The sequence below is a fragment of the Hyla sarda genome, chromosome 11 (genome assembly GCF_029499605.1).
Source record: "Hyla sarda isolate aHylSar1 chromosome 11, aHylSar1.hap1, whole genome shotgun sequence".
In the NCBI taxonomy this organism is placed as follows: domain Eukaryota; kingdom Metazoa; phylum Chordata; class Amphibia; order Anura; family Hylidae; genus Hyla; species Hyla sarda.
Genome location: NC_079199.1, coordinates 95949285 through 95964215, shown reverse-complemented (window position 1 = coordinate 95964215; position 14931 = coordinate 95949285). Strand labels below are relative to the sequence as shown.

The following is a 14931-nucleotide window of genomic DNA, read 5'->3' as shown; positions in this document are numbered from 1 at the left end:
AAGAGAAATCCAAAAGAGAAATGCATTTCCTCTGATGTCATGACCACAGTGCTCTCTGCTGACCTCTGCCGTCCATTTTAGGAACTGTCCAGAGCAGCATATGTTTGCTACGGGGATATTTTCCTGCTCTGGACAGTTCATGAAATGGACAGCAGAGGTCAACAGAGAGCAACTGTGGTCATGACATCAGAGGAAATGCATTTCTTTTTTTGGATTTCTCTTTAGTATACAGCCCCTAAAAAGTACTGGAAGGATTAAGATGTTTTAATAGAAGTGATTTACAAATCTGTTTAACTTTTTGGCACCAATTGATTTAAAAAAAAAAAAAAGTTTTCCACGGGAGTACCCCTTTAACATGATAAGAAAGAAGCCAAACGTGCGGAGGCCTACTTGGCTGTATTGTTGCCATATTTAGGTGTGTTTATATAAGATAAGACTTATCTTATATATTTAGTTGGCTAAATATATCCTATGGTAGATAAGGGATCCCTGGGCCACTTGTTGCGGCGGGAATGTAATGTAAAATCCTTTAAGAATGCAGGGAGATCTCATCTGTCTGTAACAGAACCCCTTTCCTTTAACCCTTTAGTGACTCGGCTTGGCACGTGGTCACTCCATAGCATTGTTTCCCAGCCAGCGTGCCTCCGGCTGTTGCAAAACTACAACTCCCAGCAGCCTTCGGCTGTCCGGGCATGCTGGGAGTTGTAGTTTTGCAACAGCTGGAGGAACATTGGTTGGGAAACACTGGTCTAGAGTGAGCAAGTGTAGGTCTGTAGAGTGCTGTGAAAAACATATCTGTCTATCGGTTTTCCCGGGAATCAGATTTCCCGAAATCAATCAATTCTGGAGGGAATCGGCGACACGCTAATAGTCTATGGAGGCTGCCTGTCTGTCCTCTGCTCTCTCGTAGGAAATAAGCTTCTTTAAAGGGGTACACCGGTGGAAAACATATATATATATTTTTTTTAAATGAACTGGTGCCAGAAAGTTAAACAGATTTGTAAATGACTTCTATTAAAAAATCTTTATCTAAATTTATGGCAGCAGCGGGAAATACGCTACGTATCCTTTGCTCACTATACACACAGGGCTTTCCGGCGGCAGCCCTATGCGTGTAGTGAGTTTTGGAGGCGGAGCCGTGTGCCGGCGTGTCTGTGACGCGTGGCTCCGCCTCCAAAACTCACTGCACGCATAGGGCTGCCGCCGGAAAGCCCTGTGTGTATAGTGAGCAAGGAATACGCAGCGTATTTCCCGCTACTGCCATAAATTTTGCGCAGCGTCAAATATGCTGCGTATACGCCCTGTGGGAACGCACCATAAAGGTGTACTCCGCTGCCCCAGCGTTCGGAACATTTTGTTCCGAACGCTTGGAGTGGCGGAAGGGGTCGTGACATCACAGCCACACCCTCGTGCCGTAGCACCACGCCCCCTCAATGCAAGTCTATGGGAGGGGGCGTGACGGCTGTCACGCCCCCTCCCATAGACTTGCATTGAGGAGGCGTGGTGTGACATCACAGGGACGCATGGCCGTGACATCATGACCCCCGCCACCTGCACCCAGTGTTCTAAATGAATGCCGGGTGCTGCAGAGATTGCTGGGGTCTCAGCGGCGGGACCCCCACGATCAGACATCTTATCTTAGGGGATAAGATGCCTAGAGGCGGAGTACCCCTTTAACCTACACATTCGGCTTCTGTGATGGGTAACCAGGTGTTATGTCACACGCTTCTGCAGCTGTTTCGGGATATCAAAAACATGTATCCTAAACCTCTATGTGTAATAGGATTTACCTGTCACTCCCAGCAGCTATAAAGCACTCACTGTAATATTGGGTATTAATCTAAGGTGTCACAGAGATATGAGACGTGTACTCCGCTGGGAACCTGCGCCTGAACAGAGACATTCCAGATCCCCAGATATAATGTTCTTTATGGCAGCGATATAGTACTTGGCAGCTTATGTGTGAAATACAAATCAGGTTTTCGACACTTGATTGTTTGTCAAGAACATTAAGTTACCAGATGCCGTCTCCATTTACTGAACCGCGTCTTCAGCCTCTTATGGAGGTTAAAGTTCAGCGCAGTAATACCGTGTGTGTGTTCGGGTCCTGGAGTTGTGGCCTGGAGACCCTAAATTACGGCCATATTACAGCCTTGGTTAACACATAATTCCATTGCATTTTTTAAAGGGGTACTCCGCTGGAAAACCTTTTTTTTTTTTTTTTTTTAAATCAACTGGTGCCAGAAAGTTAAACAGATTTGTAAATTACTTCTATTAAAAAATCTTAAAGGGGTATTCCAGGCCAAAACTTTTTTTTTTATATATCAACTGGCTCCGGAAAGTTAAACAGATTTAGAAATTACTTTTATTAAAAAATCTTAATCCTTCCAGTAGTTATTAGCTTCTGAAGTTGAGTTGATGTTTTCTGTCTAACTGCTCTCTGAAGACTCACGTCCCGGGAGCTGTGCAGTTCCTATGGGGATATTCTCCCATCATGCACAGCTCCCGGGACGTGACATCATCATTGAGCAGTTAGACAGAAAACTTCAGAAGCTAATAACTATTGGAAGGATTAAGATTTTTTAATAGAAGTAATTTACAAATCTGTTTAACTTTCCGGAGCCAGTTGATATTTATAAAAAAAAGGTTTTCCCTGGAATACCCCTTTAATCCTTCCAGTATTTATCAGCTGCTGTATGCTCCAGAGGAAATTATTTTGTTTTTAAAATTTCCTTTCTGTCTGACCACAGTGCTCTCTGCTGACACCTCTGTCCATGTCAGGAACTGTCCAGAGTTGAAGCAAATCCCCATAGCAAATCTATCCTGCTCTGGACAGTTCCTGAGACAGACAGAGGTGTCAGCAGAGAGCACTGTGGTCAGAGTAGAAAGAACTACACAACTTCCTCTGGAGCATACAGCAGCTGATAAGTACTGGAAGGATTAAGATTATTACATAGAAATAATTTACAAATCTGTTTAACTTTCTGTCATCAGTTGATTTAAAAAAAAAAAAAAAAAATGTTTTCCGGTGGAGTACCCCTTTAAGACCTCTGTTTGTTGTGAGTGAATGGGGACATATTTATTGTTTTTAGCCAGTGGTGAAAAATATTGGTACGGGCTCCTATTATGGTGTCTGATTGTGCCCCAGTACTGAAAGGTCTGGGGTTATCCATGACCTATTGGTCAATATCCCCCTCCATTAATCTGCTGACAATGCAGTTCTATGAATGAGTTCTGCACAGGACAGGGCCCCATAGAAGCCACATGGTTCTGCCACTATGGTATACATGTCTATTTTTACAACCAGTCTTCTTAAAGGGATTCTCTGGTGGGAAAAAATAATGTTTTTCAAATCAACTGGTGCCAGAAAGTTATACAGATTTGTAAATTACTGATTAATCCTTCCAGTACTTATCAGCTGCTGTATGTTCCACAGGAAGTTGTGTAGTTTTTTTCCTGTCTGTGCACAGTGCTCTCTGCTGACACCTCTGTCCATGTCAGGAACTGTCCAGAGCAGGATAGGTTTGCTATGGGGATTTGCTCCTACTCTGGACAGTTCCTGACACAGTTCCTGAAACATTATATACTATTACTTCTTAAAGTGCCGTATTCACCCACATGACCCCTTCAGCCAATCACTGACCTCAGAGCGCATTTGCTGTACATGTTAGCGTCTCTGTTGAGGCCCAGTGATTGGCTGCAGCGGTCACATGGGTGTCTGATACATCATTACCCCATAAAAAGGAAGAACCTGGGTTAGAAGGGGATTTATAGGGGTACTCCAGTGGAAAAAAAAATTCAAATCAACTGGTGCCAGAAAGTTAAACAGATTTGCAAATTACTTCTATTACAAAATCTTAATCCTTCCAGTACTTATCAGCTGCTGTATGCTACAGAGGAAGTTGTGTAGTTCTTTCCAGAGTCTGACCACAGTGCTCTCTGCTGACACCTCTGTCCATGTCAGAAACTGTCTGGAGCAGGAGAAATTTGCTATGGAGCAGAGAGCACTGTGCTCAGACTGGAAAGAAGTACACAACTTCCTCTGGAGCATACAGCAGCTTATAAGTACTGGAAGGATTAAGATTTTTTAATAAAAGTAATTTATAAATCTGTATAACTTTCTGGAGCCAATTAATATGAAAAAAAAAACTGTTTTCCACTGGAGTACCCCTTCAACTGGTAAGTGATCAAGTGTGATTTCTTAAACTCTAGAACAGTGGTTTTCAAACTGGGGACCCCCAGCTGTTTCAAAACTAAAACTTACAGCATACCCGGACAGCCAACAGCTGTCCGGGCATGCTGGTAGTTGTAGTTTTGAAATAGCTGGAGGCCCACAGCTAGGAAACCACTGCTCTAGAACAACCTTTTTAAGGGTATGTTCACACAGTGGAAAATCAGTGCAGAATTCTACCAAAATATTCCGCATGGACATTCCGCAGCAGCAGAGTCCCATTGATTTCAATGGGATTCTGCTGCACTATTGAAACGGTGGAATTTACGTAGCAGGAAATCCCGATCCTAGTGCACGCAAAAGGAATAATTCTTTTTGCAGATTATGTTCGGAAATGCATTGCCGTCTAAGAGACGGCGCATTTCCGAGCGGGCCTAGCAACGGAAATGTGCGGAATATCCACCTGTGTTTTTCCTGTCGGCCATTCTGCACATTTTACGCTGTGTGAACATGGCCTTACGGTTCCACTTTGTTTGAGAAGCCAGGCATAAATATGAAGAATATTTCTCACCTCAGCATGGCCACCCGGAGTTAGAGTTTTTGAGCAGCGTTCACACCTCAAGCAAGGTCGATGCCAGTCCTTCCCGAGGGAGGTCACTTTCTCTGCTGCAAAAAGCACACACACAAAAAATATATATATAATAATAATAATATATATTAATAATAATTATTAATATATTATAATACTTAATTATAATAATATTGATAATATATTATAATTATATATAATAATTATAAATAAACAAAATATTATTTCTGAATCTATAATAAAATAGAAATAATAATGATATATTAATAATAAATATATTAATTATATTCATAATAATATTTATATATATATATCTATATATATATATATAGATATATATTTTATAATTATATATAATAATAAATAACATTTTATTCCAGATTTTATAATAAAAAGTAACATCAAGAACAGGTAGCAAATGCAACTTTGATACTCTTATGGCTCATGCGCATATTAGACTGTTCACAATGCTGTTCAGTGTTCCCTTTGGAGTCTCCGTCGACACTTCAGACGGCAAGAAGAGCGTCACGTAAAGCGTTCTTCCTGCTATCAAAACAGCCAATGATTGTTCCCATCTGGTGGGACCAGGAAAGGCTTTTTCAGTGGGGATCTTACTATGAAAATAAAAGGTGTTGTCCTACTCGGGACCCAGACTGATGAGTTTCTATAAAAAGCTCTGTAGGACCCTGTATCTCAGTGCATTACATGGATGGTCTATTGATTCCAATGGAAACTCTATATGGAGTCATTTCCTTTACAGCTGCCGAGTGGTTCACCAAACAGTAACAGCTGATCCCCAGGGGATGGGGTGGAGTCGTCTTAGCAGCCGGACCCTCACAACTACACATCCTATTAGGCCATGTTCACACAGCCGACAATGTGTGGAATGTCTGCCGGGATTACACGGGCAAACAATCCGCACATTTAAATGTTAGGACAACTCGGAAATGCAGAATATTCCCACGGAATTCTGCCATGTGAACATAGCCTTACACCTAAAATGTTGTGACGGTGTTTGGTCATCGCCTGTCTCTTCCAGTCACCTCATACACATGGACACTTGGCTCAGCTGAATGTGCACGTGTTCTATGAGGAGTGGGGAAACTACCCTTAGATCAAGCATTTGAACATGCTCAACCCTTCTCTCCCCGACATCTGCCATAAAGGGAATGTCTGATGGCCACCAAGCACATTAGATGGATGGTAGGTTCCCTTATATTAAGTGGGATTGGGGGATACTTATTTAAAGGGGTACTCCGGTGGAAAACCCCTTTTTTTTTTTTATATATCAACTGGCTCCAAAAAGTTAAATAGATTTGTAAATTACATCTATTAAAAAAAATCCTTAATCCTTCCAGTACTTATCAACTGCTGTATGCTCCACAGGAAGTTCTCCAGACTGACCACAGTGCTCTCTGCTGAAACCTCTGTTCATGTCAGGAACTGTCCAGAGCCGGAGGGGTTCGCTATGAGGATTTGCTCCTACTCTGGACAGTTCCTGACATGGACAGAGGTGTCAGCAGAGAGCACTGTGGTCAGACTGGAAAGAACTACACAATTTCCTCTGGAGCATACAGCAGCTGATAAGTACTGGAAGGCTTAATGGAGTACTCCGGAGGAAAACAAATTTTTTTTTTTTTTAATCAACAGTTTTTTTTAAACTCTCCTGTTCTGGACACTTCCTGACACGGACAGAGGTGTCAGCAAAGAGCAGTGTGGTCAGATTGGAAAAAACTACACAACTTCCTGTGAAGCATACAGCAGCTGATAAGTACTGGAAGGATTAAGATTTTTTTTATAGAAGTAATTTACAAATCTGTTTCTGGCGCCAATTGATAAAAAAAAAGCACTTTAATGCACAACATTTAGTCTAAAATAAAGACTAAGCTACATATAAGTCCTTGATTCATCCTTTTCGGTCGGGTTGTTGAGCTGTACCCTCGTTCTGCTTTTTCCCAGTGGTAACAACAGGAAACGACTTGCCATTAGGTCTCCCACAGGAGTTCTTACCCCGTTTGTCGCCAGACTACTGAATAATAAATTGGCCTAGTTATATGGTGACACGTCACCTACTTTCCTCTCTCTCTGCTACGCTGAATTTTAACTTAAAAAAAAAAAGTCCAGAATAATCAATACATTTGGAAAATAAGTAAGAGACAAGTTCTGGCCGGGGCCGTACTGACAGAGGAGGACGCAGCTTGGTAGGGGTAACACAATGTTTCCCAAACTGTAGTTTCCAGCTGCTGCAAAACTACAACTCCCAGCATGCCCCGGACAGGCTCCGATTATCAGTGCTGGCTGGGAATTGTAGTTTTGTAATAGCCGGAGAGCCACAGATTGAAGAACACTGCTGTACCATCTCATAGATCCTGACTATTTGGTAATATCTTAATGATCTATAGATCTTCTTACCGAAAAACACTTTCTTCTCACAGCGAGGACACAAGTTGGGTTCTCCTGTAAAAGTTGTTATACTTGAAGCTGAAAGAGACAACAGGGACAAGCATCCTTAATATGGACACAAACTCCCCCCCCCCATTATTAGGCAAACTCCCCCCCCCCCCCCCTCCACTCCCATTATTAGACTCATGTGAAAATGGCCCTGGTCTGTCATTTACAGAGAATATGAGCAACACTATATTCATTTATATCAGTGGTCTGAAACTGTGGCCCTCCAGATGTTGCAAAACTTCAACTCCCAGCATGCCCGGACAGCCGTTGGCTGTCCGGGCATGCTGGGAGTTGAGGTTTTGCAAAAGAAAGAAAGCTGTCTCTGTAGTGCCATCTATAGGTTGCCGCCTATAATTCAATGTCTGAATCTACTACCTACCCAGGTTCACTAGCCATATGACTTAAAGGGGTATTCCAGGAAAAAACTATTTTTTTATATATATATATATCAACAGGCTCCAGAAAGTTAAACAGATCTGTAAATTACTTCTATTAAAAAATCTTAATCCTTTCAGTACTTATGAGCTTCTGAAGTTAAGGTTGTTCTTTTCTGTCTAAGTGCTCTCTGATGACACGTGTCTCAGGAAACGCCCAGTTTAGAAGAGGTTTGCTATGGGGATTTGCTTCAAAACTGGGCGTCATCAGAGAGCACTTAGACAGAAAAGAACAACCTTAACTTCAGAAGCTCATAAGTACTGAAAGGATTAAGATGATTTTTTTTATAGAAGTAATTTACAAATCTGTTTAACTTTCCGGAGCCAGTTGATATATAAAAAAAAAAAAGTTTTCCCTGGATAACCCCTTTAAAGAAGTCATTGTGGAAAAAAGGTATCCCCTATTCACAGGATAGGGGATACGTTTTAGATCATGGGGGGTTCGACTACTGGGTCCCCCACGATCTCCTGTATGGAGCCCCGGCTCTCCTCCACAGCGGCGCTTCACAACTCCCGTCCAAAGTGGGGGCCGCCACGCTCCCTTCATATAGCTCTATGAGGGAGCCGTTTGGCTATCTTCAGTTCTCCCATAGAGCTATATGGATGGGGCATGGCCCCCGGATGGGCGTTGTGATACGCCGCTGTGGAGGAGAGCCGGGGCCCAGCACTTGGCCCCCACCCCCACCATCACCATCTTTCCATGAGACTTCTTTAAAGGGGTACTCCACAGGAAAACATTTTCTTTTCTTTTTTTTTTTAAATCAACTGGTACCAGAAAGTTAAACAGATTTGTAAATTACATCTATCTAAAAATTTTAATCCTTCCAATACTTACCAGCTGCTGTATGCACCACAGGAAGTTCTTTTCTTTTTTAATTTCTTTTCTGTCTGACCACAGTGCTCTCTGCTGACACCTCTGTCCGTGTCAGGAACTGTCCACAGAAGATGGGTTTGCTATGGGGATTTGCTTCTACTCTGGACAGTTCCTGACACGGACAGAGGTGTCAGCAAAGAGCACCGTGGTCAGGCAGAAAAGAAATTCAAAAAGAAAAGAACTTCCTGTGGAGTATACAGCAGCTGACAAGTACTGGAAGGATTAAGATTTTTCAATAGAAGTAATTTACAAATCTGTTTAACTTTCTGGCACCAGTTGATTTAAAAAAAATAAAAAATAAAAAATATATATATATATATATATATGTTTTCCAGCGGAGTAACCCTTTTAATGTCTCAGTGTTATGTATCAGAACACTGCACACTTACAGGATGAAAAAGGAGTCTACTCGAAGGGGCCTTTTGCACACAAAAAAAAATTAAATTAAATTAAAATAAAAAAAGAAGATACCCCTTAACGTTTTCCCAAGTGTGCTGCCAGGACAGGTCTGCAGATGTGTATCCTGATATGAACCTGATACTTCTGTAGGTCACTGTGATCTGAGGTTTGTCAGTGTGATCCCTGAGTTAACAATTGTAAATTGTTCTCCTATCACAATACCCTGCCCTGCCAGGAATTCCACTGTGTGATGAATGAGGGGAGGAAACTACGGAACCAGAGCTGGAGTTAAAGGGGTACTCCACTGCTAGACATCCTATTCAAAGTATAGGGCATAAGATGTCTGATCGCGGGGGTCCCCCACGATCTCCCGCAGCACCGGGCTTTTGTTTGTGTTCGTGACATCACGGCCACGCCCCATTGTGATGTCACACCAAGTCCCTACCAATCATGTCTATGGGAGGGGGCGTGCCGGTCGACACGCCCCCTCCCATAGACATGAATGGAGGGGGTGTGGAGTGACATCACGAGGGGGCGTGGCCGTGATGTCACGACCACTGCCACAGGAACAAACAAATGCCCAATGCTGCGGGAGATCGTGGGGGACCCCCGCGATCAGACATCTTATGCCCTATACTTTGAATAGGGAATAAGATGTCTAGCAGCGGAGTACCCCTTTAACTCCAGCTCTGGTTCCATAGTTTCCAATATTCAGAACCATGGAGCACCAGCGTACCCCTTTAAAGGGGCATTTCCACCTTGGACTTTTTTTTACAGCTATCTCATGTGTCTGGCCAGTCTTGTCTCAGACTTTTCTTCGGACAATCATGTTCTAGGTCTCTCACCTTTGGTGAGGGTCTTTGGAGCGGCACTAACTTTCTTCTCTTCAACCTTTGGAGCTACTTCGGTAGGAGACGTTGGTTTGTCCTCACTTGGCTTCCTGTAGATGTACGATCCGGCACCTCCGATATTAACACCTGAAATATTCAACAGCGGCAATGATAAAGACACCAAAGCACCGGGTGCCAACACAACCTTAAGTGCCCGTACCCTTTAGAATTACAAGACAGTCACTAAATATTGTGCAAAAAAACCCCCCTAAAATAGTCATAAAATTGTACATGAGGATACGATAGCAAAAGCCTTTATATAAAGCGATTTAAAGGGGTACTCTGCCGCTAGACACCTTATCCCATATCCAAAGCATAGGGGATAAGATGTCTGATCTCGGGGTCCCGCCGCTGGGAACTCCCGTGATCCCAGCTTCGTCACCCCAGACATCCTGTGCACGGAGCTAGCTTCACTCCGTGATGGATGACTGGCGATACGGGGCGGAGGCTGGTGATGTCACGGTCACGCTCCACTCCTGATGTCACGGCCACGCCCCCTCAATGCAAGTCTATGGGAGGGGGCGTGACGGCTATTACGCCCCCTCCCATAGACTTGCATTGAGGAGGCGTGGCTGTGATGTCACAAGCGGGGCATGGCCGTGATGCCATGAGCCTCCGGCGCTGCCCCCCAACGCTCTAAACGAACAACGGGTGCAGCACGGAGATCGCGGGGGTTCCCAGCAGCGGGGGAACAGACATCTCATCCCCTATCCTTTGAATAGGGGATAAGATGCCTAGGGGCGGAGTCCCCCTTTAAGCTTTTATATATCCTGTACATTTCCATATATCTAGAAATAGCTGGCACATTAGTATTATTAATACTGTTGTACGCTCCACCTTGCCTGGTTACCAAGTGTCCTAATAAAATATCTCATTGATAGGTTATTGGGACTAAGCTGATGCATCATTATTTTTTATTATTGTTATAAATGATAATATTATTATAAACGAAAATCTCACCTTTTGGTCCATATAATGAAGCATAGCACGGCTTGTGACAGTAAGGCTTCCCGTCATGCTGAAATGATATGAAGAAGGGAAAGCGCTTAAAAGAAACGGAATGAAAAGTAATAGATCTTTACAAGTATTTGAAATAAGAAACTACGAGACTGCGCTGGACCAGAGAGTGTAGTAGAAAAAGCACCTTGCACCTTAAAGGGGTACTCTGGAGGGGAACTCTATGGGAGGGGGCGTGACGATAGTCACGCCCCCTCCCATAGACATCAATGGAGGTGGCGTGGCGTGACATCACGAGGGAGCGTGGCCGGGACGCCATGACCTCAGACGCTGCTCCAAGCCTGCTGAACCGGATGTTTAGAAGGCTGAGGCATGGGAGTACCCCTTTAAGACTCAGAAATTTCTGCAATAGATTTGTTGCATGTGATCTCACCGCAATGGCTCATTCATACTACAGAATGTTATCCGGAAAAAGAACCAATTTCTAGAGGATGCCGGCAGAAAAAGTGGGCACTAGGACCGCTCGAATACTCTGGTTCCCTTGATTTGTCTGTAAAAGGAAATGGATAAATACTGTCCTATTGCGTCAGACGACTATAACGTTATTATCGCGCTCTGTCCCTTTGGCGATTGAAATAATCCGATAACGACAACTACATTGTTTCATAGACGGCAATGTGGTCCAGCGGAATCCATTCCATTTCGCTGGCGGAATTCCACAGTACAATCCCACTGAAAACAATAAGGCTGGGATCCCACTACGGACGACACGAGGGGGTGTGGGCGTGATGTCACGAGGGGCGTAGCCAACCCCTGCAGCATGAAAACAGCGTTCCGAACATTACGTTCCGAACGCTGGCCAGTGGATTACCCCTTTAACTCACAATTCCGTAACAGATTGTAGGACAATGGGTTTCTGAAGCTGGACACCACCAGAGGCAAACCAGTTATCTTAGATGGCCATCTATGTAACCCAAGTCACATAAGACTAAAATTGAGCCTGTAAGGCCCCCATAAAAATTTTAAAAGCGTTGGCCAAAGCCACCGATTTCAGTGGGACCAGACAAATATCTTATGTGTATGGGGGCCTGCAGACTCTACTATGGCAAATGATGTCAGGGGAGGGACGGATCAGGAATATTGGATATCGACTGCCCGATCCTTCTGTTCTCTGCGGAAATAAGCTGCTACTAGAGGAGCCTGGCATCGTGTATGGAGGGATCGGGAGAGATAGCTGTTGGCTGAGCCAAGCCTTCATGTGTATGGAGGGATGGGGGGGAAACAGCTGTCGGACAAACCTTGATATGTATAGAAGGATTGGGGGAAACAAATGTCGGCCAAATTAAACCTTTATGTGTTTGTAGGGATCAATAGACACAGGTGTTAGCAAAGCCAAGCCATGTGTATGGAAGGATTGGGGGAAACAGCTGTTGGCCAAACCTTTATGTGTATAGAAGGATTGGGGGAAACAAATGTCAGCCAAATTAAACCTTTATGTGTAAGGAGGGGTCAAGAGACACAGGTGTTAGCAAAGCCAAGCCATGTGTATGGAAGGATTGGGGGAAACAGCTGTCGGCCAAACCTTTATGTGTATGGAAGGATTTGGGGAAACAAATGTCGGCCAAACCAAACCTTTATGTGTATGAAGGGGTCAGGAGAGACAGGTGTTAGCAAAGCCAAAAGATGTGTATGGAAGTATTGGGGGAAACAGCTGTCGGCCAAGCCAAACCTTCATGTGTATGGAGAGGTCAGGAAAGACAGCTTTTAGCTAAACCAAGCAATGTGTATGTAGAGATTGGTACATATAGCTGTTGGCTGAGCCATACTTTCATGTGTATGGGGAGATAAGCTGTGGGGCAAGTCAAGCCTTCACGAGTATAAAGGGTTCAGGAAAGACATTTGTTCCCTAAGCCAAGCCTTCATGTGCATTCTTGGATTGGGAGAAACAGCTGTTGGCCAAGCCAAGTCCTGTGTATGGAGGGATCAGGAGGGATAGCAGTCGGCTGACAGCTTTTGCATGTTTATGGGTGCCTTTAGTTTCCCTTCTCTTTGGCTCATAGAGGGGACATATTGGGCATATGAGTAGGGTTTGTCCTGATTGGCCACCATATTTAAGAGCCTGTGTATGTACTGTCGTTTGTCCCCAATAACCTTTGTTTGTCCCGTTTTTCTCATGACCAAACTCCTGCACATTTCACAGTATCTAAATTTTAACACTGTCCCTTTATTGCAATTCTGAATTACATAAAACTAAGTAAATCCTTGCAGCTTCCTTGATATAAAATGCTTCTAAATCCCCAAAGTCTTAGCTAAATGAATGAGTTTCCAAAAACCCACAATGGTAAACAATGGTGCTTTCTCGAGAATGGCGTAAATAGTACCTGTGAAGAGAAGCTAAATCTCTGTTTCAAAATAGTAAAAACAAGCGATGCAGAAAGCAATGGGTGGCTGCTCAGATGCCATAGTCATTTTTTGGATTACGGCACCGACACTACACTCTTGGGAACCACCTGTTCCCAACCGCAGACAATATTTCTATTGTCCGCGAGATGGAAATGGAGTGTCTCCATGGCAACCAAACATGAAATTGAGACGACGTCTTCTAAGCGCTGAAAAGGCTCTAAGATGCTAATGTTTCTAGATCCGAATAGTCACAGCTGGACATAGGGAGGGACATAAAATCTCACACAAAATCCCAAATAATGTCAGATTCAGTATCCCGCTGGCTGGAAAATGATCAGGCTGAAGTCTACAGCTCTCTTTCCTGTGTTAAGTATATTAAGCGGTATATAAGTCCATAAAATCAGAAAGCGAAAAAGGCGACTTTATGTCTTACTGAATGTATTATTTGTGTTTCAAGAAGTTTTTATTTTACATTTTATTTTTTCATTTTTTTTGTGGAAAATACCAGCGTGCCAATAGTCATGATACTACTACTTGTGCTCATATTTTTGACTATATTTGCCCTCTCTGCCATTAACACCTTTAAAGAGCTACTCAGGGAAAATAAAACTTGGGCCATCACTGAAGCCCGTCTCCGAGGGGCGGAGTATGCCGAGGGCGGGTGAGAACAGGAGATTGCGGGGGCCCCATAGGATAGGGAATTCGTTTTATTTCCTCAGAGTTCCCCATTAAAGGGGTACTCCGCTCCTAGACATCTTATCCCCTATTCAAAGGATAGGGGATAAGATGTCTGATCGCGGGACCGCTGGGGACCCCCGCGATCTCCCTGATGTTTGTTTAAAGCATTGGGTGCAGCTCCGGAGGCTTGTGATGTCATGGCCACGCCCCCTCAATGCAAGTCTATGGGAGGGGGCGGGACGCCCCCTCCCATAGACTTGCATTGAGGGGGGCGTGGCCGTGACATTGTTATCGGGGCGTGACCGTGACGTTTTGAGCCCCCGCCTGGCATCGTCAGTCATCCGTCACGGAGCGAAGTTCAGTCTGTGCACCGGATGTCTGGGATACCACAGCCGAGATCATGGGGGTCCCCAGAGGCAGGATAAGATGTCAAGGGGCAGAGTACCCCTTTAAGTCCCTCAGCTGGGATAAGTTAATGACAAATACGGCATGTAAAGAGTAACAAAGCTGTCTGGCAGGGGCTTACCTCTTCTCTCCCAATTCACAAAATGTGAACATTCAGCTAGTCAAACATTTATGTGTATGGGGTACACAGAACAGTTCAGCCGACAGCTATTAAAAATGTGTGGGCACCTTAACACCAGATAACATTTCAATCATTTTATATGACAGGACCAGACTGGGACCCGCCGCTAATGGCGAATATCAGCAATCACGCTGATGCCGTCATTAAACTATGAAATCCTGTGATCATTACTGATATCGGCATCTGAAATGAAAGGCTCTTTGGATTAAACCGCAGCGTGGAGCTCCACTTACCTGCTCCAGGACTGCTTCGGGGATTTTCTTGTGGGGTCTGTCTTCTGGCAGATCATACAAGTAGATCGCCGATATCATTCATCAGTGCTGTCCCAGTAACAATAATAGCAATCAATTTATTGCTTTAAAGGGGTACTCAGCCCCTAGACATTTTATCCCCTATCCAAAGGATAGGGGATAAGATGTCAGATCACTGCGGTCCCGCTGCTGGGGACCCCTGGGATCCCCGCTGTGGCACCGCGCTATCATTACAGCACAGAGAGAGT

The 14931-nt window shown here is 44.1% G+C and overlaps 1 protein-coding gene across 1 annotated transcript in view; it reads right to left on the bottom strand.

Annotated features, from left to right (window-relative positions):
- The window catches only part of CRIP2 (cysteine rich protein 2), a 93353-nt gene that overhangs the window by 12227 nt on the left and 66195 nt on the right, over positions 1-14931 (bottom strand). Inside the window, exons 3-6 of the mRNA XM_056546472.1 lie at positions 10769-10826; positions 9764-9895; positions 7173-7241; positions 4743-4837 (exon numbers count right to left, since the gene is read on the bottom strand). Coding sequence (XP_056402447.1) covers positions 4743-4837; positions 7173-7241; positions 9764-9895; positions 10769-10826 — 354 coding nt within the window. The remainder of the gene's footprint in view (positions 1-4742; positions 4838-7172; positions 7242-9763; positions 9896-10768; positions 10827-14931) is intronic.